This window comes from Poecilia reticulata, chromosome 13, assembly GCF_904066995.2.
Source record: "Poecilia reticulata chromosome 13, P_reticulata-male-v2, whole genome shotgun sequence".
NCBI classification, from domain to species: domain Eukaryota; kingdom Metazoa; phylum Chordata; class Actinopteri; order Cyprinodontiformes; family Poeciliidae; genus Poecilia; species Poecilia reticulata.
Window position 1 is genome coordinate 34,831,126 of NC_088842.1, and position 21,761 is coordinate 34,852,886.

The 21,761-nt window shown below is 40.7% G+C and overlaps 3 protein-coding genes across 4 annotated transcripts; all 3 read left to right on the forward strand.

Annotated features, from left to right (window-relative positions):
* The first annotated feature begins 1,804 nt into the window (after positions 1 to 1,804).
* LOC103475251 (P2Y purinoceptor 14-like) lies at positions 1,805 to 9,429 on the forward strand. 2 transcript variants are annotated; one of them, XM_017308289.2, is made up of 4 exons: positions 1,805 to 4,874; positions 4,961 to 5,087; positions 6,174 to 6,433; positions 8,225 to 9,429. In XM_017308289.2, exons 2-4 carry the CDS (start codon positions 4,998 to 5,000, stop codon positions 8,907 to 8,909), a joined length of 1,035 nt encoding a protein of 344 aa, XP_017163778.2. In that variant the 5' UTR covers positions 1,805 to 4,874; positions 4,961 to 4,997; the 3' UTR covers positions 8,910 to 9,429. The 2 variants fall into 2 exon arrangements, with proteins under 2 accessions (XP_017163778.2, XP_008424957.2); XM_008426735.3 differs by having other exon boundaries at positions 1,805 to 5,087.
* Positions 9,430 to 11,167: 1,738 nt separating this feature from the next.
* Positions 11,168 to 16,276, forward strand: LOC103475249 (P2Y purinoceptor 14-like). The gene is made up of 4 exons (XM_081614221.1): positions 11,168 to 11,381; positions 14,200 to 14,317; positions 14,416 to 14,675; positions 14,959 to 16,276. The coding sequence occupies exons 2-4, from the start codon at positions 14,204 to 14,206 to the stop codon at positions 15,710 to 15,712; spliced, it is 1,128 nt and encodes a 375-aa protein (XP_081470347.1). The 5' UTR covers positions 11,168 to 11,381; positions 14,200 to 14,203; the 3' UTR covers positions 15,713 to 16,276.
* Positions 16,277 to 16,363: 87 nt separating this feature from the next.
* LOC103475250 (P2Y purinoceptor 14-like) lies at positions 16,364 to 21,322 on the forward strand. The gene is made up of 4 exons (XM_008426734.2): positions 16,364 to 16,467; positions 19,315 to 19,511; positions 19,590 to 19,849; positions 20,396 to 21,322. Exons 2-4 carry the CDS (start codon positions 19,350 to 19,352, stop codon positions 21,090 to 21,092), a joined length of 1,119 nt encoding a protein of 372 aa, XP_008424956.2. The 5' UTR covers positions 16,364 to 16,467; positions 19,315 to 19,349; the 3' UTR covers positions 21,093 to 21,322.
* Positions 21,323 to 21,761: the final 439 nt, after the last annotated feature.

The window sequence follows — 21,761 nt, forward strand, 5'->3', positions numbered from 1 at the left end:
TCTTTTATTTTGTTTTTATCTTTTTTATGGACCTTTTTGGTCTGGAATAAATATTGATTGATTGATTGATTGATTGATTGATTGATACCAAGCGTCCCACTTATTATAATATAAATCTCACGATAGCAAATGAAAGCTTAAAAAACTAACTATAGAACAACCAAGAATTAAATAAAACAAAGTATTAGCTTTATGTTTTTTAATTGCCATAAGAAAAAGGAACAAAATCCAGAAACAAAACAATCTTTATGGAACTATTACATACAATCACTAAAGTAACTTTGGGTTTTTTTCTGTAGTCTAACTAGAAATAAAAGTGTAAAATATTTAGGTGTGTGTGTTTTGATATAGATAATCCATATACATGACAGGGTCTGTAATTAATTTATTGCCAGCAACATTTTCAATTCAAAAACCATTTTTGTTGCTAAGTTATTGAGCAGTCATGAGCTCCACAGGAAAGACATTTATAGTTTTTATTCTGATTATTTGACCATCAGGTTGGAGGAAAGTTCATCTTTCCAGAGTTTCAGGAAGCCCTGATCATTCATGGAGCTTATTTAGAAACATGGACTAAGGACGCTAACATTAGCATTACCTGCTACATCTTTAGCATTCAAATGCTATTTGAGGCTTCCAATAGCTTTGCTAGCAGGCTAACTGCTTTTAGCACATCCAATCAGATTGTGCAGAAGCAGAACTTAGCCTCCAGAGAAGCCGCTTTTTTATAGGTATTATTTGTGCATTAGATTTACCATCATGACATTAAAATGCAATTAATTGCGTCACATTTTTAACACTGAATGTCACTCGCTCCACCGGTTCCCCTGAAGCTGGACTTCTCTCTGAAGTCTTTCTTTCTGTTGATATTCAGTTTTAAGTTTTAAGTAGGAAAAGTTAAACCACCTGACCAGGTGAATCATCCTCTCGCTCCAACAGGCTGATAATAACTTTGTCATCAAACTTCAACATCTAACGTCTGTTTACTCAAAATCTGACCCGTTATTATTTCTGTTTTATCGCATCTACGTGTCATCCTTAAAATTACACCATTTGTGACTAATTAGGGGTGAGATGATCTGTGATGTTGAAACATGATTTTTTCTTGTTAAAGTCAAACCGGACCATTAGGCCTCAGACATGTTTCTATGTTTGAGGCTCTTTTTTAAAGTTGGAGATAAACTACTTCCTGTTTCGCTCAACAAGTTGTCTTCAGTCACTCATCAGCTGACTTCCTGCTCTGGATGTCATAATAACCGCACGCTGTCGTTTTGATCTGTGTTTGGTTTTAATCTACATTCCTGTGTTATTCATCATTTATTCTTATCTTATATTACAGTTTATTTGTGTTTACCGTTTCTGTTGTTTTCAGCGTTTTTTCCTTCATCTGTGGTGTCAGATTGGTTTGGTTCTCACTCCCCTAGCTGTCTCTACTTCCCTCTGATTAGCTCGTCTGATTCCTTACAGACTCTCTTCTCTTCCCTCCTTCTGTTTTGTTCCCTTCTTTAGTTTCTCTGTGTGACTTTCTACTGCAGCTTTTCTCTGTAATGTTCTTTTGACCTTCACTAAGTTGCTTTAAATCACTTTTAAAGATCTTATCTGCACTTTGGTGCGACTTCAATGGTGGTTTGTTGTTCTTGGGTTAGATTGAAGTTGAACCGACATTTTGAATGTGCAAATTAATGTAGGTTGTCGTAGTTAAAGCTCCCATGATGCCTTTGGTTTTGATGTTTCCTGTGTTTTTTGCGATAATAAATTGAAATTTGATTTTTTTAGAAGGAGTCTGAGCAGATATGGAGCAGTTCTCTCTGCTGAAATGAAGACAGCTGAATTGTTTACTAACTCGGTGAAATCAGCCGTTCGGTTTCTTTTGTCCGTCTCTAGAACAGACCGACTCTTCAGTGCCATCTGGTGGCCATTAAAACTCATCGCACCCCAGTGTCGCACTGAAGCAGGTTCACCAGTGAATACGTGAACCTGTGGGCTTTGTTCGTGAACCAAACGTGAACCAAGTGTAACCGGATCCTTTTCTGCGTTGTGCTGGTTTTAGAGTGAATGGACCGTGACACAGTTTCTTTCAAGCGGATGATTCTCGGTTTATTTCTGACGAAAACAACCGTGTTATAGGCTGCCCGCTCCAAGTCCTACACCAAACAAAAGTATAAAACAAAAATTAACTTAATAGATCTATAAATAAACTGAATGTATTTAGATGGAAAAATGAAAAGCACACACCTCTCCCGCAGGACAACATGTCAAAAGGGGAGGGGCTAAGGGGCGCAAACGATTTAAAGACAATACCACAGAAGAAGAAATAAAAGGGAGGGGCTTCCGATCTTAAAATAACACGGTTAAAACAATGACAGAGGTGTTTCAGTAAGATAATTAAACCTCAGGTTTAATTTTACGTGCTGGTGGGAAGAGTCTGTCCATTTTTAACTTCTGAACCAGAGCAGCACCAGCCGGTCGTCCATGTTGGATTTCAGAGAGTTCTGGACTGCTATGGTGCTGCGGGTCCAACCTCTGATGAGGCCCATCTGCACACAGAGGACCCTGAAATCCTCAGGATGGGGACCCACTGAGGATGTGTAAGGATATTTATATACATTTATAGGTTGCAAGGTTGTTTATGACTATGTAGAGAGGAAATGTTTGTGTTTTCATTGTATCTTAATTTATAAATTGCACATTTTAATGAATAGATCATATGAATTTTGAGGTTGCAAGGTTGTTTATATGAATATGTAGGCAGAAAAACAAGTATTATTGTATTTTGTTTTATAAATTATTTACTGTAGAAGAACAGCTCCTCACCCACTCAGCTCCTTCAGACTAGCCAGCAGCAATTAGCAGACATCTGGTGGAACTGAGCATCTGCTGATCTCATTAAAGGAGCCACTTCTCAGAGCAGCGCTGGTAAAATGTTGTGAAAGTGTTAATAGAGTCACTTTGCAATAACTTCCTGTAGGCAGAAATAACGGCATTTCTTAAAGAGACAGAGCCCCAATTTCAAAACAATAAATTACAGAGACAAATTTATTTTAAGTCATATTTAAAATACATAGAATTTTTATTACAGCTGAAGGCAACAGTTACTTGATTGTGCTATAAAATGACACTGTGCCTGGAAAACACATAATCCTGCCCCTTTAAGAGCCGCCTCGTTCGGATTGGCTCGTCTCTCTTTGCAGTGGAGAATGGTTGTTTATAGCACAGACAATTTCCAGTAAGCTTCATAGCATCAAACTGGTGCATTACATACGTCACAGGGAAATGTTAGCGAATGGGTAAAATTAAAAACCTTCACATTGCTCCCTGAACCTCAATAAAAGGCAAAAACCCTCGTTTCGTTTTGTTGGCTTCGACTTTAAATCTCTATATTTCTGGCTTGCTTGAGCTGTAAATATATTTTCATTGTGTAATAAATATGTCTATTAATTTAAATCTGTCTTCACTCATGCATCTCACAGAGGTATATTAAAAACAAACATCAATGGGCTTCAGATTTTTCCATCATCGTTTCAAAAAAACAACCAAAGATGGAAAATGTGCCACTAACGCGGCCCTGAGTTACATTTCTCTAACCATTCGAAACTTTACGATGTAGACCACACCACTGACTCTGCTTCTCTGCTCCAGTTAAACCCTCTGCAGTCCTTCGCCACATCACTATCACTGTTACATGACCCAGCAAAAACCACATGACCAACCCCCCCGTAACACAAACATGGAAATAACCATCATCAATAAATGATATCAGCCAATAACGATGCAGCTTTCAGCTTCTATTCACCACAAATCTGGAACAAACTTCCAGAAAACTGCAGAACAGTAGAAACACTGAGTTCCTTTAAACCCAGACTAAAACCAGCTGGTTAGAGTTGCTTTTGAACCATAATAAATGAAACCATTCGTCCATTTTCTTGCACCCTTGTCCCTCAGTGGGGTCAGGAGGTGCTGGTTCCTCTCCAGCTAACGTTCCGGGCGAGAGGCGGGGTCACCTGGACAGGTCGCCAGTCTGTCGCAGGGCAACACAGAGACACACAGGACACACAACCATGCACACACACACTCACACCTAGGGACAATTTAGAGAGACCAATTAACCTGACAGTCATGTTTTTGGACTGTGGGAGGAAACCGGAGTACCTGGAGAAAACCCACCATGCACAGGGAGAACATGGAGACTCCATGCAGAAAGACCGGGAATCGAACCCAGAACCTTCTTGCTGCAAGGCAACAGCTCTACCAACTGCGCCACTGTGCAGCCCGTTTTCAGAACATTTCGGTTAATTATTCAGATACATACGTTACCAGAACCTTAAAGAAATGCTGGGATGCCAACATTTTCCAGGAAGTTTCAGCAGCCTGCCTTCATCAATGTTCACAGATATTTAAACATCCCAGTGAGAGAAACAAATGTTCTGTTTACTGCAGATTCAAATTCAGAGTTTGCTCTAAAGAAAGGCTTTTTGATATGTTTCCGTGTTTGTTGGTTTCGTTTTTGACTTGCAAATGCGACAGAGAGAATGTGCTGTATGGATCCAGAGCCTGAAGGACGGAGCCGCGTTTGAGGCTGGCAGGCAGGTGAGTCCTGCAGGTAAGGTTCGCTTCAGGCTCAGGTGAGGAGGCTGCACCATGTCGGTGCACAAACTTAGGATATTTATTCTAACATGATCAGGAGTGTTGAGGTTGGGTTTCGATTGGTTTATTTCTGTTTGAAAGGTGTCAGTATAACTGTAATTGCTAAATATATGAGTGCTACTATTACCGTTTACTTACCCTTTCCGTTTACAGTCTGGCTTCCTGCTTTGTTCAGAAGAACTTTCTGCGGTTTCTATTTAAAACTGGCCAATGTGGAACAACTTCTACAGATAAGCATCTACAGGCTCACTTGCTGCAGAGTTACTGTTCAAATCTGTCACTGAAGAGGAAATGATCTGTTGTTTCTGTTCTGCACGGCCGGGTGAAACATAGCTGACCCAGAGGAATCAGTGATGACCAACAACTCCACCAACAACATCTGTAATCCGGTCAAGGAATCCTCTCTTCATGGATTCATATTCTTCTACAGCTTGGTGTTTGTGGTGAGTCTCAAACTGAGGGGTTGCCGGTGCCCGTTTCATGCTTTTCCTCTAAAAAAGTTACAGTTTTCGTCAGTATTTCAATATTCGCAAAACAGTAAGTGGATTTCTCAAAACAATTTGTACAAACCCCCTCGGATTACCTGCAAAAGAGTCTCTTTTTCTAAATGCTTAGTTCGCCTTTGAAAAGTAAATATCTGAGTCAGGGAGCATAGCAGTGCCTCAGAACGACGAGTCCTGTTCATTGTGTAAAACTGATTGGTCACGTTGTAAATATAGCAGTGTACTCTGCTGTAAACTATGGCTAAAGTTTTGATGACAAGTATTGCAAATTGCAATTGTGAGAGATCAATAGCAAGAGATTGGACAAGATTCACATTTATGCTTTTAGTGTAATTTGTTGACAGACCATGCCGTTGTGATTCAGAAAGGAAAAGACTGCAGAGAACAAAAAGCAAACAAAAAACAAAAGTAGAACTGGGAACCTAAGACAAATCCATCAGTGGGGTTTGGGGGTAAAGAGTAGGGTGAGAGGAACTCCATCAGCATCTTGTTGACTGTTTCATTGCCTGATGATGTTGGAGCGATGGAAACTGGCATCATGTCCTCAGGCTTTCAGACTCTTCCTCTGTTTTGACTCCTGACTCCTCTTCCTCGCTCTGGTTGTTGATGCCGCCCAATCCTTGCCCTGTAACATTGTGTTGTGCTCGGGCTATATTACATACATGCCAGTTGATGGCTCATTAGATGCAGCTTTGAGCTGCTCTAGCAAACTGGTTGATCACTGGTTGATCTCGTGCTTCACACTTTGTTGGAGAAACTCAGGATTCTCCTGTGAGCTATTTATCAATTCAGGACAGATTTTTAGAAACAAAGTCTAATGGTAATGCATAGCATTACCAAACAAAGCAGCTCAAATCACATTAAAGCAACACAATGAAACAATATCTAAATTGTTCTATCTGAATGGATTTATCTCTGCTCAGACTGAATACCTCTCTTACTGCTAAACTACAGTAAACAGGCCCATCAGCAGGAAAAATAATTCATCCAGAGCCTTCGTCTGATCTCCAGATGTTCCCTCTGCAGGTGGGTTTGATCCTGAACAGCTACACCTTGTGGTTCCACCTCTGCCGCGCTCAGAAGAAAGCCCCTAAGAGCTGGATGATCTACCTGAAGAACCTGACGGCAGCCGACTTCCTGCTCTGCCTTGGACTTCCTCTCCGCATCGCTGACTATGCAGGCACGTCCGACAACGTTCACCTGTTCTACTGCACCTATGGAGCCCCCATCTTCTACATCAACATGTACATCAGTATCCTACTTATGGGCTACATCGCTATCAACAGGTACAACAACTTTTATGAAAATTTTAAATAAAACCTGTACAAATGTCTGACTAAAAAGTTCTGGGACCAAGCTTCCCGTCAAACCCAGAAGGTCTCTTTATGGTAGATCTGTATAAGAGAAGGCCTTGTCGACAGTGAAAAAGCTCAGATAGAGGCGGAGCAGATCAGGATATGGGGAACTCTGGCCAAACATTCAAACCCACAACAAACCAGGTTTCTATTATTGACTCTTGGGTTGAAATGTGGACCTTGTGTGGAGTTAGCCTATTCTCCAACAGCAGGAGCTGAAGTTCATCAAACTCTTATGAGTTGATGGACTTGAGCAGCGTTTGCAGTGACATTGTTGCTGCTGTGGTGATGCTAAACTTAAAGGTTTCAGATGGTAATTCATCTGTTGACCTTAGCCTGAAAGTCTGAGATCTGAAGGACAGGTACCCTACAGTTTCAGTCAGCAGCAGCTAGTTCCATGGAAAGGTAAAAACAAATTAGATTCCAGAAATTTACAAGAATTGCATGTAATCTGAGGATGATATAGTGTCCCAGCTGTTAGCACTGTTGCTTTGCAGCTACAAGTTCCTGGATTTAAATCACAGGAATCTGTCATGAATTGTGTAGTTTGTGGTGAGGATGGACACAGTGGACCCAGATTGTTGATGAAGAATTATGGTTTTAATGATGAATAATGAAGTTCCCAAAATACAGGCAGCACAGGAGAGCAATAAAGCCTGGAGCACAGACACTGGCAGCAACTGGAAAGGCACAACACAGGAACGACAAGGACCCGGCAGGGAGCAGGTGACACAGATGGGGTTAAATACACAGGGAAGTAATCAGAGTAACGAGGAACAGCTGGGAACAATCAATGGCTAGACACGGCAGACATGTCTAGCCATTGATTGTTAGAAACCTAAATCCTCACTAAATCCTTTTTCCATGGAGTTTGCATTTTCTCCCTGTGCAAGTTTAAATTCTCCATAGGTACTTCAACTTTCTCCTATGGTCCCAACACAGTTGGGTCAGGTCTTTAAATTGCCTTTAGGTTAGAGTGTGTGCATGTTTGTTTGTCCTGTAATGAACTGGTGACCTTTTAAGGGGTTCCTGCCTCTCGCCTCCAATGACCTCTGAAGATTTGCACCAACACTGCAGCTACCCTGCAGGATTAGGCAGGGATGGGATACCATAATAGGCTAGAAATGACCGTTGCACAAGACTTCAAAATTGTTGGCCGATTTTCAAAACCAGACGGACTCCGTACGACATAAAATCTCCAGTATGTGAGGTATTGAGCCACATGGCAGGAACAGCACACATGAACTGATTTCACTAAGATGTCAGGGGGGAAATTTCACAGAACTTCTTGAGGCCAAACGTGGCTACGAAGTAAACAAACATGGTGGATGAGGAATAAGCGATGGCGGATCATGACAGCATTTTTAGCTTATGTATTGTAGCTTCGCCTCAGTGTTTCCATCACCTCGTTTCCTGATTGGCTGCACATCATATTAATGGGCTGCGTTGTCGTTTCTCCTTGGATCTTAATGTGTGAACTTGGTGTAGGCATCAGCGTCTCAGTGTCTTGAAACAATTTGAGGCTGTGTTACAAATGTCTGACTAAAGGTTCTGGCCCCTAACTTCCTGTCAAACCTCACGGGTTTGACAGGAAGTTAAATGTGATAAAGTGTATCACATTCAAGACACATTCAGAGACTTTTGCTAAAATTACATGTTCACCTTTATAAATTGTCAAAATTGTTTAACTTAAATATCCCTGATATTGTATTAATTCTCCAGGTACATGAAGATCTTTCATCCTCTGAGGACTTCCTTCCTGATGACGGCTCGAGCTGCCCGCCTCCTCTCAGGAGCCACCTGGGTTTTCTTCCTGGTTCCAACGCCTGCATACATCATCCTGATGCTGAACACCAACAAAGCTTCTGTTTCTGGTGCCAGAACTTGTGATGTTTTGCAGAGTGAATCAGTCAAAGTATTCTACAAGCTTTTTCATGCTGGTGTTGCCATCATCTTTCTGTCAGTGCTCTCCTCTCTGGTCTTCTGCTACTGCAGCGCCTCCCGCAGGGTTTTGCAGATCCAGCAGAGGCAACTGGGCTCCTCCAACTCCAAGAAGCTTGTGAAGTCTCGCAGGAACATGTTGGTGTTAGTCAGTGTGTTCTGCATTTGCTTTCTTCCCTATCATCTGGTTCGACTTCCGTACATCTTACTTCAAGGACAGTGTTCTGATGTGCTCTATTACCTGAAGGAGGTGACTGTCCTAATATCAGTTTTTAACATCTGTCTGGATCCTCTGATTTACGTCTTTCTTTGTAAGGAGTTCAGGGTCCAGTTGAACCTGCAGCACATGTTCTCCACTACAAAAGACAACTCAAGCATCTCAGTCTCGGAAGCTAAAGATGACGCTGAGAAATGTGAAACCAACAAATCCAACAGTGAACACACGGATTTCCATGAAGTGGGATAAAGAGAAATGGATGGATGCAATCGGGATTGTTCTGGTTCTGGAAACCAAAGACAGGTCGTCACCCAAAAAACCGAGTTCAAGACACAGAAAGCTGTGAAGTATGAAAGCTCAGGTGTCGTGGTATGGCGATTCCTCTTTCACCATGGTATCAAGTCTGAATGCTTCAAAATAAAGAGACCAAGCTGCCCCAGTGCAAAGTGCAAGTCCTTTGCTGGGATATCTGTTTAGAGGTGCCAGAACCTGGTGGACTCTACATCCACCCGCAAAGCAGTTCTCAGAAACAAATGGTTAAACACCTAAAAATTACTTCAGTTATTGACTTGATTGATAGAGTTGATTGATTAGAAAACTTTTCCTTTTATAGCAAATGTTTGCGCTTGTAAAGAAAAAATGCTGCAGCTGCATGTCCCGGTTGAGTGAAACCAAATATGGTCAAAATGTTCTTCATCTTTTGATTTGAAACAAGTTGAACTTTGTTTGCATTTGAATGTATGGAAATAAAGCTACTCACTTCTGCAAAGACGTCGATGTTGTGATTGTGAAAACTACCGTGTGAAAATGGGATGAAATTCAGGGCAAACATTCAAATTAGGAGTCATTAACTCTCACATGCCTGAGAGTTTATTAATGCCTCTCCACACTGCAAAAACATAAAATACTACCAAGTACTTGTGGTCTAATTTCTAGTGTAAATATCTTAGTATGTGTGAAATAAGGCAAAACTAACTTACAAGTAACTTTTCAGCAAGACAGGAGCTTGTTTTAAGTCAATAATACTGAAAAGTTACTTGTATGGAACTAAGATATTTGCAATAACAATTAGACGATTGGTGATATTTTCTATTTTCACTGTGCACTGTGAGATCAGACATATATGCTACCAACCACAAACGTTACAAAACCCTTTTTTGTAACGTTTTTTTTTTCTCCAGAAGGCCTTCCCGGACAGAGACCACAGAAAGAAACATCTGATCTCACGGTGGTGAAACATGCTGCAACCATCTTACAGCCTGCAGCTCTCACACCACATGAGTTTGCTACATTTCTACTACATTAGTTTCAACAGGTTCCTTTTACTCAACCTGTCATAATCTGACTCCATTCTTAAAATGAATAGAGCCACACGATAGATCGTTAGGTTGACGTTAGCACTCAGCAACAGCTTCATACCGTCTTTATCTTCATATGAAACATTGTGGCTGCAGTTGGAAGTGTTACCTAGCAACAAGAATGTCATGGGTTCGAATCCCAGCTTGATCCTTAAGCCCAGTTCACACTTTAGAGCAGTCGGCCGATTTTCAAAACCTGAGAGACCACACGCTAGCCGACCAAATCGTAGGTATAACGCGTTCGATCATGCAGTGTGTGGTGTTCAGCTACGGCAAAAGCAACACACCTCACACAAACTGATTTCTCACCGACGTTCAGATTCCAGAGAGAAAATGCAGTAAAAACCCACAATATCACACGGGAGTTTAGAGTAAACAACCATGCCTGACAACGTAGAAACAATAGCGACTGTTTTAAACATAACATACAAATTAGATACATTATGTACCAGTTATTAAACAATTCCAGTTATTAATCTCGGCTTATAAATACATTTTATAAAACATTTTGTATCTAATCAATTCAGATTTTGTAAAGCGCCTTGAGACAACATTTATGAACAAACAGAATAGCATCGATTAACAGTTAACTGATCGTAGTGCAGCGTTTTCCAACCCTGAACCTCAAGGGACTCTGCTCTCCATGTTTTAGTCGTTTCCCTGCTTCAGCACCCCTGAGTTTAACTGATGGATAATTAGCAGCTGTTTACTGAACTGCAGTCATCCAAATTAAAGCAGGGAAACATCTAGAAACGCAGTGCAGTGTGCCTTGAGGACCAGGGTGGGGAGGCACTGTTCTAGGGTATTTTGTCATTCTGTCTTGTTGTGAAAATCCGATTAATCCTGATAATAAATGAGGCAAAATGCTGCCTCAAAGTGCATCCACTTTGGTGTTGTTTTTGTCCTTCTGCAGAGACAAAGTCAAAGAGCTGCAATCATTGAACGGATTAGGGATCGGTAGTCTGGTCCTAGAAAAGCAGCTGATAATTTAAAATGTAATAAGGCTTTATAAAGCAATCAGGAAGCTTGTAAGTAAATTTGATTCTCTTTCCTTTTTTTAATTATGTTGTATAGTGGCATTTCTGGCATAAAACAAAAATAAGATGTTTGTTTTCTTAAGCAAGAACAGAGTAGAAATGATGACGGCAGCATCAGTAAGCCCCAATCAGATTATGAGAGTGTTTCCGCTCGAGTTTTCTGAGGAAGCTGTGGTGCTTCACAATACACAGCATTTCATCGGTGTGAAAACCAGAGAATCGTCTCATTCTGGTAGTTTCTCCAGGCTGATATCTTAAACTCTAAGGAAACTTCACACCAACAGAAAGAGCTCTGAAACTGTGGAAGAGGAAGAACAAAATTAGCTGTAAGTACCTAAACCCTCCTGTTATGTTGCGGGTCAAATTGACCCGTTTTAAAGTTTTAATTTTTTTTTTTAAATAGTTGGAAGTATTTTTTCTGCATGAAACTTTTTCTATTTGTCTTAATAGGTGTGCTCTATGTATAAATTGAAAATGGTTCATTTTACACATTTGCAGCCTCCCACTAGGTCTACATGTTACATAGATACTGTTCTGGTCAATTTGACCCGGCAGTCAAGGTGAAGGGTAAAACAGATTAAAAAAAGGTCCAATTCTATACGTTTCCTTGCAACTATGAGACATATTTCACCACACACACACATACATACATGCACACACACAAGCCCGCTTTCTCACTATTCTCTTTACTTCATTAGGAAACTGCAAGAAAGCAGGTATATATACAGGTTTTGACGGGAACCGTTTCTGTTCCTGTGGACAAACTGCACCCACACCGAGTGACACTCAGCAGAAGAGGAGGAAAACATAAATACTCTCTGCATGACTCATTTGTCTTGATTTTAATCAGCGGGTCAATTTCAACAGTGTACGTGACTGAAGTTTAATTATAGAGATAAAAAATTAAATTAAATAAAAAATCAAAATGTAATATTAAAAAAATTTGCAAAAACTAAATTTCAAGGATAAAAATCTACACACAAGTGAGTAAATTGTTGTCATTGATCCTTTATTTGTGAGAAAAACCCATCATTGCACAAATATTGATTGAAATGGTTAATATTGGAGTTAATAAACAGGTGCAAAAATATTTTGGAGGATATTTTTGGTTTCTGACACTATTGCATGATTAAACGGTCCCCGGGTCGAACTGACCCAGGAACATTGTTGCTGTACCTCAGAAACGACCAGAACAGGAGGGTTAAATCCATCCTACCGCAGGTTTTCCAGCTTTGAGATTCTTTTTTCAATCAAGACTCAGGCTTGTCGGGGTAAAACTGACCCATTTTAAAAGTTAAAAATCTAAAAAATATATATATATATATGTTTGAAACCTCTTCTGTTGATAAGCACAATGAGCATACATAAAATTAAAATAGTTTATTTAACTGCTGTGATAGGGCGCCCTCCCTATCACAGCAAAACTATCACTGCACCAGAAACGCAAGAGCTCAACATGTCATCAAGTGCCTAAACCTAAACCACACAAATACAGGCAACACGTTCCTAATGCGCACTAAAACAGCTGACCTCTCTCTCCCTTTTTAAACAACTTATGTTAAATAATAAAGGTGGGTATATCCTAAGATAGACTAAGGTGGACCGCTTTGTGTCATGGTGTGGGAACAATCATCTCATTTGGAACGTAAACAAAACAAAGGAGATTATTCTTGATGTCAGGAGAAACAATTAGATCAAACCCTGTTTCCATCGTGGGAGATGACGTGGAGGTAGTTGAGGAATATAAATGTTCGCCTTGACAGCAGACTGGACTGGAGACACAATAGTGAAGCGTCTATAAGAAAGGACAGAGAAAACTGGACTTCTTGAGGAAGCTAAAATCCTTCAAGGTTTGCAGCAAGATGCTGCAGATCTTCAATCAGTGTGTTGTTGAGAGCATCATCTCTTCATCCGTCATATTTTGGAGCAGCAGCATCAGAACCAGGGACCTAAAAAGGCTCAGTAGCCTGATAAAGAAGGCTGGTTCTATTCTGGGGACGACTGAGGATGATGATGCAAAAAAGGATTCTTCATAAAATCAAGAAAATAATGAGTAACCCTGACCATCCTCTCCATGAGACCACAACAAGAGATCTTTCTTGAAAATATCCAGGGGCGCCTGTAGGATATTATTGGGGGGTACGCACAACACTGTCACTTTATCCAACCCACAAGAGAACAACCACACCTCAATGCACATCATGTGCATTTTGCACAAAACCAGCACAAACCTAATCCACACGAAAACAGGTCACAGATGTGGGAGAAAGTTGCATGGAAGTTTAAGGCAGGGTTGAGTTCTAGAACAATATGCCATCTATGAGCACAGAGATCTATTCAGTCCATCAACAGGCAGGGAGGATGGACTAACTGCAGTCGAGATCCATGGTAACTCTGGCAGAGGGAGATTTTGGGTCTTTCCACTTCCCTGTTCTCTGTTCACCATCTAGGAATGGGGACCAGGAAGAGCAGGCCATCTGGTCCCCATTCCCAGTCTGGTTGTCTCCACATTGGGAGGAAGGAGACCTCCTCATGAGTGCTAGGGATGGTTGCCCCTCTGGGGTATCTACAACTGGGAGTACAGACTGTCAATGGGGAGGGCAAATGTGTGTGCAGCCTCCATTTTGTGGTGCATCCTTGGATCTTTGGTCTCTGGATCTTCAAACAAAATCAGATTTTCAAGTGATCACATTTCATCAAAAGCACATCACTGACTTTTTCAAATGTCTGTCACACTTAAGAGGAATAGAAATGAGACGTGGAGTTTCAGAAAGAGCAGGAGATTTTACAGACACTGGCCCATTTTCAAGGCGCTACATTACAAAGTCAAATTTCTTTTACGCATTTTTATAACAACTCAAGGTGACACAGTTACTTGATTATACTATAAAATGGTACTATGAACCTGAAAAACACATAATACCGCCCTTTTATTGAATACATTTACAGACATAAAAATAGTCTGTAACTTTAAGTATCAATGGAAGCAGTCTACAGTCGGATTTAGCAGCCCGGTTTAGATCAGAGTCACGTGTTGTAATCGCCTCATCATGACCAGCCTAGAAAATGAATGTACGCAGATGCTTTGATACATCCATGTTTGTCTGACCGAGTTGTGCTTTACTCCCCATGATCAACCTGCAGAGCCATGAATGATGTGACTTCATTCATCAATGAATCCACAGGCCAAGACAAGACCAACTGTTTGTTGGAAAAACCACATCAACCTTTCCTAATACTGGTCTACACTCTGCTGTTTCTGGTGAGGATCTTGTTTTCAGGTTGTACTGATAAAATTTAAAGAGAAACCACTCAAAGTTTTAATTTCATCAGCTACTCACAACAAGACTTCCTCTGCAGGTGGGATTGAGCCTCAACGGCTTCACCTTGTGGTTTCACTGCCGTAAAACTCGAAGACAGGTGTCCAAGAGCTGGATGATCTACCTGAAACATCTGACAGCTGCTGATTTTCTGCTATGCATGAACATCCCGCTGCGCATCATTCACTATACCAACAGCTCGTTAACCTTTTACATACTCTTCTGCAGCTTGGGAGCCCCACTCTCGTTGTTGAACATGTATGCCAGCATCCTGTTCATGGGTTACATTGCAGCCAACAGGTACCACACCTTAAGTACCAGCCGTTGTTGCAAAAAAATCTTCAATCTGTCTACCTCTAGCTTCATTCTTCTCCTGAGCAAGTATGTGGCAACAATATCCTTTTAAATTGCAAGAAACATCCAGCAGAGCCAGAAACACCCTCAGCATATCATCTGCCATGACATTATAAAGAATTGCATTCACTTTTCAAGTCTTAATGTATTTCATTCTGCAGAAATTCAGGTTGCTACAAGGTCCAACAAATCAAATGAATGGTTCCTGAATCCTTGTCCTTCTCCACAGGTACATGAAGATATCTTATTCCACGGGAACTCACTTCCTGATGACTGCCAAAGCCAGCCACATCATCTCGATAACCACCTGGGTTGTTCTCTTGACCACAATAACATCTTACGCCATCACGGCACTGATTAACCGCGCACCTCGTCCTTCTAAAAACTGTACCTGTGATTATCTGATCAGTGAACCTGTAAAACCACTATACAGAGTGATTCATGCTTTCGCTGCCATCATCTTCCTGTTGGTATTCTTTTCTCTGGTTTTCTTCTACTACAGCGCCTCCCGCAGGGTGCTGCAGGTACAGCAGAGGCAGCTGGCCGCCTCCAACTCCAAGAAGCTTGTGAAATCTCGCAGAAACATGTTGGTGTTGGTCAGTGTGTTCTGCTTTTGCTTTGCTCCTTATCACATTGTTCGAATTCCTTACATCATACTTCAAGGAGAAGTTTCCGTAGTGTTGTTGTACCTGAAGGAAGTGGCCATCTTAATATCAGTTTCTAATATCTGTCTGGATCCTCTTATTTACGTCTTTCTTTGTAAGGAGTTCAGAGCTCAGCTTAACCTGAAACAAATATTCTGCAAAGAAAGCAACAGAAACACCTCCAGTTTGGAGGGAGGAGACAGCGAAGATCAGATGAACACCATCAATGATACCAAAGCCACCATGTCCAGAGTCAGTGAGGGAAGAACTAGGACAGGAACCATCGGTCCAGGTTGTCTTTTACCAAACATGAGTAATCCTGACAAATATAAAGCATAGCTGTATTACTGGATATTTTTTGAACAACAGGCTTGTTAATTGAAAATCTGTATGCTTCCATTTACATTCAACTTGTAACTGTTACACATGAATTTCCCCACTGCAAAATAAAGGATTGAGCTGTTCTATTTATGCTTAGTTCATCGGACATGTGAGAACACACAGTCATATGAAAAAGTTTGGGCGCCCTATTAATCTTAAGTTCGCCCAAATGGACAAGTTGCGCCCAAAATGGCGCAACTTGCGACTCATTAAATTTGCAAGCGACTTTAAAAAAAAAAAAAGCAAAAAAAAAGCACAATAATCGGGCTTAGCGACAGAAACTCAAAATAGTTTCTGTTTTTTCACCAACAAAATGCGCATTGTTTACATTTCTGTGCTGCTGACATTGGCACATAGAGACGTTTTCCAACATCTTTAATTTTAAACAGACTTTTGAGTATCTGATCATTACTTGCTGCAATAATAAGGTCATCAACCCAAATAATCAACATCTCTCTGTCTGTAAATAACCATAAGTGTTTTTCACTGCAGTAAATCTGAATGTTTCATTTTACCAGTAATTTTTGAATTCTGATTAGAGCTGTATACTTTTAATTTTCTGCCTATTGCTGCAGTATAACTGTTAGTTTGTTTTCCCTCAAATACAGAAGTTAGTGACCCACAGTGGTTAGAGCGGTTATTACAACAGCAGTTCGTTTTCATGGAGCAAACAGCAACATTGTCTCACGCTGGCAGCCCTCTCGACACAAAAGGTGTGTTGATTGTAAACGTATTTACTTTAATGTATATTTGTTTGTTACAATGTTTTGCAGAGACTTAAAGTAACGTAAGAAAGGGAACTGATTAGTTAATGATTAGTTACAGACACAGCTCTTACGGTGGTGATATGTGGATTACAACGCTGAAGGAATTAAATCTCATAAAACCCATCAGTAAAACTTCATCCTTGTTCAGAGCGGCAGGCTACACTCTCATTTTCATTACTGTACACACTATAGTCAGCAGGGTTCTGCACAATAAGGGAATTGACATATGACAAGTGACTGTTTCAGACCATAAAGTGACTTATTAAGCTTACAGACTGATTTCTTTCCTGTCTCAGTCACCACTTCAAATCCTTCAGGTTGTTCTAAAAATACCTCACAATCAATAGGGGTGTGGAAATATGACGTTTTACATCCATTTGGTGCCACTAAAACAGCACAGATGTCAAATCAGCAGTCGGGGAAAAAGTCTCATGATAGTCGATACCAGCAACCTGACTGTAGCCTTTTGCTACGTGTCTAGCTTCAGAAAGTGTCTCAACTGGATTTTCTTTATTAGCAAATACCCATCTGCCCCCGCTGTTTGTTTACCCAGGTAATGATGTTAGTGTGTAAGTATTATTCCCCATCAAAGAGTCCATTTCATGCTTCACAGCTGTAGCCCATAGCTCTGATTGTGGTGAGCTCAGAGCCTCTTCCAGTGTGTTTGGCACATCAGAAACGATCCTGTAGCAACAGTCAATGTTCATGTTTGCTTGATCATCCTCACATCTCATGTCATAGTCCTGATCCGTATAGGAGGTCTCCTTTCTCTCTTAGGATAACGTGCACCAACGTTCACTTTGGCTGAAGTTGCCACATGTGTCACAAGTCTCAATTTTAATCTCCTGTGAGATAATTGTTGTCAAATCTGGATTTGGTTGCTGACCTGCAGCTCTCTTCAGTCTTCAGTTTGAGTGTCACATTCACTATTTGCGGTAAACGATACCAGCCTATTATTAAGTTCTCTGCCTGTGTCTGGATACGGGATCAGATATGCAGGACTATTTTTGCCGTAACCAACAGAAATTCCCTCATCACGTGGATCCAACATCTTCTTGTCATATTTATATGCATAACATTCAAATCCAAGAGTTGTCAGGTTTCTTTCCAGTTAACATGTAATATGGAGTATGCTCAACACGTCTGATGTAACATCTATTTCGGATAATAGCAGCCGTCTGAATTGCGCATGTCCATAAATCTTGAGGCAGATTACTCTCCATTAACATGCATCTTGCCATTTCAAAGACAGTTCTCCATGTTGTCTCAGCTGTCCCGTTCTGAAGGGGCTGACGTTTCATGTCTAAGGTCATTTTAACTAATCAACGACTGGAACTCAGTTCCATTATCTGATCTTGTACATTTAATTTTCCCAAAAGGTGCCACATCTGCAATAAACTTCACTGCACCTTTAACAGTATCACTCTTAGCTTTCAAGATATAGGTAAAAGTAGCACCTGAATAATCATCTGTAAAAGCTAATGTATATATAAACCCATCTTTAGCAGCTGGTTCTATTGCTCCAGCCAGGTCGGCATGTACAAGATCTAGCGCACCTTTAGCTTTTTCATCAGGATCTCTATTTACCCTTTATGCATACTTCACATTTCAGATCAGGCTTTTCAGTTTTGCCTCTAACTTTCATTCCATCTGCAACTCTCTCCAACTCTGTTACACTGACTTTTTAGGTCACTGTAACTATCGCAATAGTTACAGTGACCATCTGCTTCATCAACCTCATCTGTAACAGTATTTAAATAGAACAGTCCGTCATAAACAATGTCAAAAGTCGTACAAAATGCACATATATGTGCATTTTGTACAATTTATGGCACTCAAAGGCCAGACCTATTAAGAACAGAGGATGTATGGCAAGACTAATGCATTGAAGAGTAACATTAAGATTAGAAGAGCCGAGGAAGATATGAAGTGTGTACTTCCTGACTTCTCATTATCTGGTGTCGTTCTTAAAGTGTGTGCTACTGTCAGGTACCTGGGACATGATCTGACTGATAAAGACGTTTACAGACAACGACGTTTAATGTATGCACAAGCCAACATGCTGGTACGCAAATTCAGGATGTGTTCTGCCTGAGTGAAAGTGGCTCTTTTTAAAGTATTGTGCCCTCCGTTGTATACTGCTCACTTATGGAGACAGTACAAGCAAAACAGTTTACAGAACTCAAAGTGGCTTACAATGATGGCGTGAGGATGGTGCTTGGGATGCCGAGACGGACTAGAGCTAAACCGTTATTTGGTGGTGTTGGTGTCCCCATATTTCATGCTGTACTACAAAACCTTATGTACAGATTTATGTCTAGATCACGTGTTTCTACAAATAACATCATCCTGATACTAACAGATATGGCACAATGCTCAGTCAGGTTAAAGTCCAGAATGTGGAACCACTAGCAATTTAGCATCTCTGTAAATCAGTGACAGTGTATTTGTGGTTACTATTTTTTATGTGATTTAATTGTATTTTTTTTTTTAATGATCACAATTTTCTTTTTTTCTTATATGGACCTAGTTTGTCTTCAACAGACACAACTAGTTAATGACTAGAAAATGAACTAATGCAGATGCCGTCCATCCATCCATCCATCCATCCATCCATCCATCCATCCATCCATCCATCCATCCATCCATCCATCCATCCATCCATCCATCCATCCATCCATCCATCCATCCATCCATCCATCCATCCATCCATCCATCCATCCATCCATCCATCCATCCATCCATCCATCCATCCATCCATCCATCCTTATTACCATGTGATTTCTTTGACAGTTGTGTTTTGCTGCTCCTGATAAACCTTCAGAACCATGGGAGAAACAACTTCATCCATCCATGAATCACATGACCATGACCATGACCATGACCATAACCATGACCATGACCATGACCATGACCATAACAGCACATGTGAGTTAGATGTAGAATCATACCACTCTGCCCTAATAGTGGTCTACAGTCTGCTGTTTCTGGTGAGTATCATTTTTTTTGGGTTGCACCAATTCAAGTTAGGCAAAAATCATTCAAATGATTGATGATTTCCTCTGCAGGTGGGCTTGAGCCTCAACGCCTTGACCTTGTGGTTTCACTGCCGTGGAGATCATACACACATAGCAAAGAGCTGGATGATCTACCTGAAACACCTGACAGCGACTGACTTTCTGGCCTGCATCAGCCTCCCCATGCGCATTATTTACTACGCCAAGAGCACATTCACCATCCACCTGCTCTACTGCAGCGTTGGAGCCCCGATCTTTTTCATAAATTGGACTGCCAGCATCCTCTTCGTGTCATATATAGCAGCTAACAGGTATCTCACCTCAACTACCAACCAGATTATAAATTTAGACTATTGTTTAAAGCACGGGTCCCACAGAATTTACAGTCAGGGTAATTAAATTAAACAGACGGATAAAAATGTGAATACATTTCTGGGGCGGATAATCTAGGCTAATGCTAGCCTAAATGTTATCATTAGTATTATGACTACTTTAGCTTTATTGAACAAAAATATAAACGCCCCATGTCAAGTATATTTAGCTATTCAGAGGCAAACCAGACCCAATTGTTATGTAACAATTGGCAGCTCCATCTGTACCAGCATTAATTAGAGATAGATAATAAATTATCTGTCCCAAGCTTCATCCTCTTTGGAATAAAGAATGTGGCAACACTACAAAGGAATTTCATCCTTTTACCTGGAAGAAATATAAAGAGCCAGAACTAAGCTCAGCATCATCTACAATGACTTTTTCTTCATGCTTGTATTTAATTCTGCAGAAATTCAGGTTGCTACAAGGTCCAGCAATCAAGACAATCCAATGAAATGTTCCTGAATCCTTGTCCTTCTCCACAGATACATGAAGATATCTTATTCCACGGAACCTCACTTCCTGATGACTCCCAAAGCCAGCCACATCATCTCAATAACCACCTGGGTTGTTCTCCTGACCATGACAACACCTTACTCCATCCTGATGCTGATCAAAGAGAAACATCATGATGACAAAGACAGCACGTGTGATCATCTGATCATAGGAAGTGTGCAACTAATGCGCACATTCAGTCATGCTTTTGCTTTCATCATCTTCCTATCAGGACTCTTCTCTCTAGTCTTTTTCTACTACAGCACCTCCCGCAGGGTGCTGGAGGTACAGCAGACCCAACCGGCCTCCTCCAACTCCAAGAAGCTTGTAAAGTCTCGTAGGAACATGTTGGTGTTGGTCATTGTGTTCTGCTTGTGCTTTGTTCCTTATCACATTGTTCAAGTTCCATACATCATACTTGAAGGACAATGTTCGCTAGTGCTGTACTACCTCAAGGAATTTTCCGTGTTTCTATCAGTTTCTAACATCTGTCTGGATCCGCTTACTTACGTCTTTCTTTGTAAGGAGTTCAGGGATCAGCTTAACCTGAAACAAATATTCTGCAAAGAAAGCAACAGAAACACCGCCAGTTTGGAGGCAGGAGACAGCGAAGATCAGATGAACAACATGAAAACCACCAGTCCCATCAACACCATGTCAGAGCTCCAGGATCAAAGTGGGCAATAAAACTGGCAGCAGTCAGAGTTCCTTAATGTTCATTTAAAAATAGCATGTGCAATGTGTGTGTGTGTATGTGTGTATGTGTGTGTACTAACTGTGTAAATAAGTGATATAAAGCATAACTGGATCACTTTTGAATACATGCTTATGAATTTAATCTGTCTGCTTCCATTTACCTCTAACTTTCAGCTGGTATACATGGATTTCCTGCTGTGGACATTAAATGATTAACTTGTTCTGTTTATGTTTGTTTCATGGGGCATCTGAGAGCATATAGTGAGGAGCTCTATGACAACGTTTCAATTTATTTAATCAATCGGAACCCATACGTCCTGTAACAACCAGGAAGCCAGCAGGGCTTTTTAGTCTTCTGTGTCTACAAGAGCAGATGAGAAACTGGAGTGTTTCATCAAAGCAATGAAGTAAAAAAAAACATGTGGGGTCAGTAAACAGACTTTTTATTTAATGTAAATCGATTCATGTAACCTTCCAAACAAAATAACCATGTTTATGAACACAATAACGGAAACAGTGACGTGTTAAAAATGCTGAGTAATGATGCTCAGATTAGCATAAACATCAGATCATATGTTGCAACTGATGAATGTTTCTTAGTGAGTTAATCTCACCTTACCTGAGAAATCCCGGCTCCATCATCCCTGCTGCTGGCCTCTG

Excerpts from the sequence above, each read along its gene's own strand:
- LOC103475251 (XM_008426735.3), top strand. The coding sequence starts at position 4,998 with ATGACCAACAACTCCACCAACAACATCTGTAATCCGGTCAAGGAATCC. Across the intron at positions 5,088-6,173 it reads TCTACAGCTTGGTGTTTGTG|GTGGGTTTGATCCTGAACAG; the intron begins GTGAGTCTCAAA and ends TTCCCTCTGCAG. Across the intron at positions 6,434-8,224 it reads GGCTACATCGCTATCAACAG|GTACATGAAGATCTTTCATC; the intron begins GTACAACAACTT and ends TTAATTCTCCAG.
- LOC103475250 (XM_008426734.2), top strand. The coding sequence starts at position 19,350 with ATGGGAGAAACAACTTCATCCATCCATGAATCACATGACCATGACCAT. Across the intron at positions 19,512-19,589 it reads TCTACAGTCTGCTGTTTCTG|GTGGGCTTGAGCCTCAACGC; the intron begins GTGAGTATCATT and ends TTTCCTCTGCAG. Across the intron at positions 19,850-20,395 it reads TCATATATAGCAGCTAACAG|ATACATGAAGATATCTTATT; the intron begins GTATCTCACCTC and ends CCTTCTCCACAG.
- LOC103475249 (XM_081614221.1), top strand. The coding sequence starts at position 14,204 with ATGAATGATGTGACTTCATTCATCAATGAATCCACAGGCCAAGACAAG. Across the intron at positions 14,318-14,415 it reads TCTACACTCTGCTGTTTCTG|GTGGGATTGAGCCTCAACGG; the intron begins GTGAGGATCTTG and ends CTTCCTCTGCAG. Across the intron at positions 14,676-14,958 it reads GGTTACATTGCAGCCAACAG|GTACATGAAGATATCTTATT; the intron begins GTACCACACCTT and ends CCTTCTCCACAG.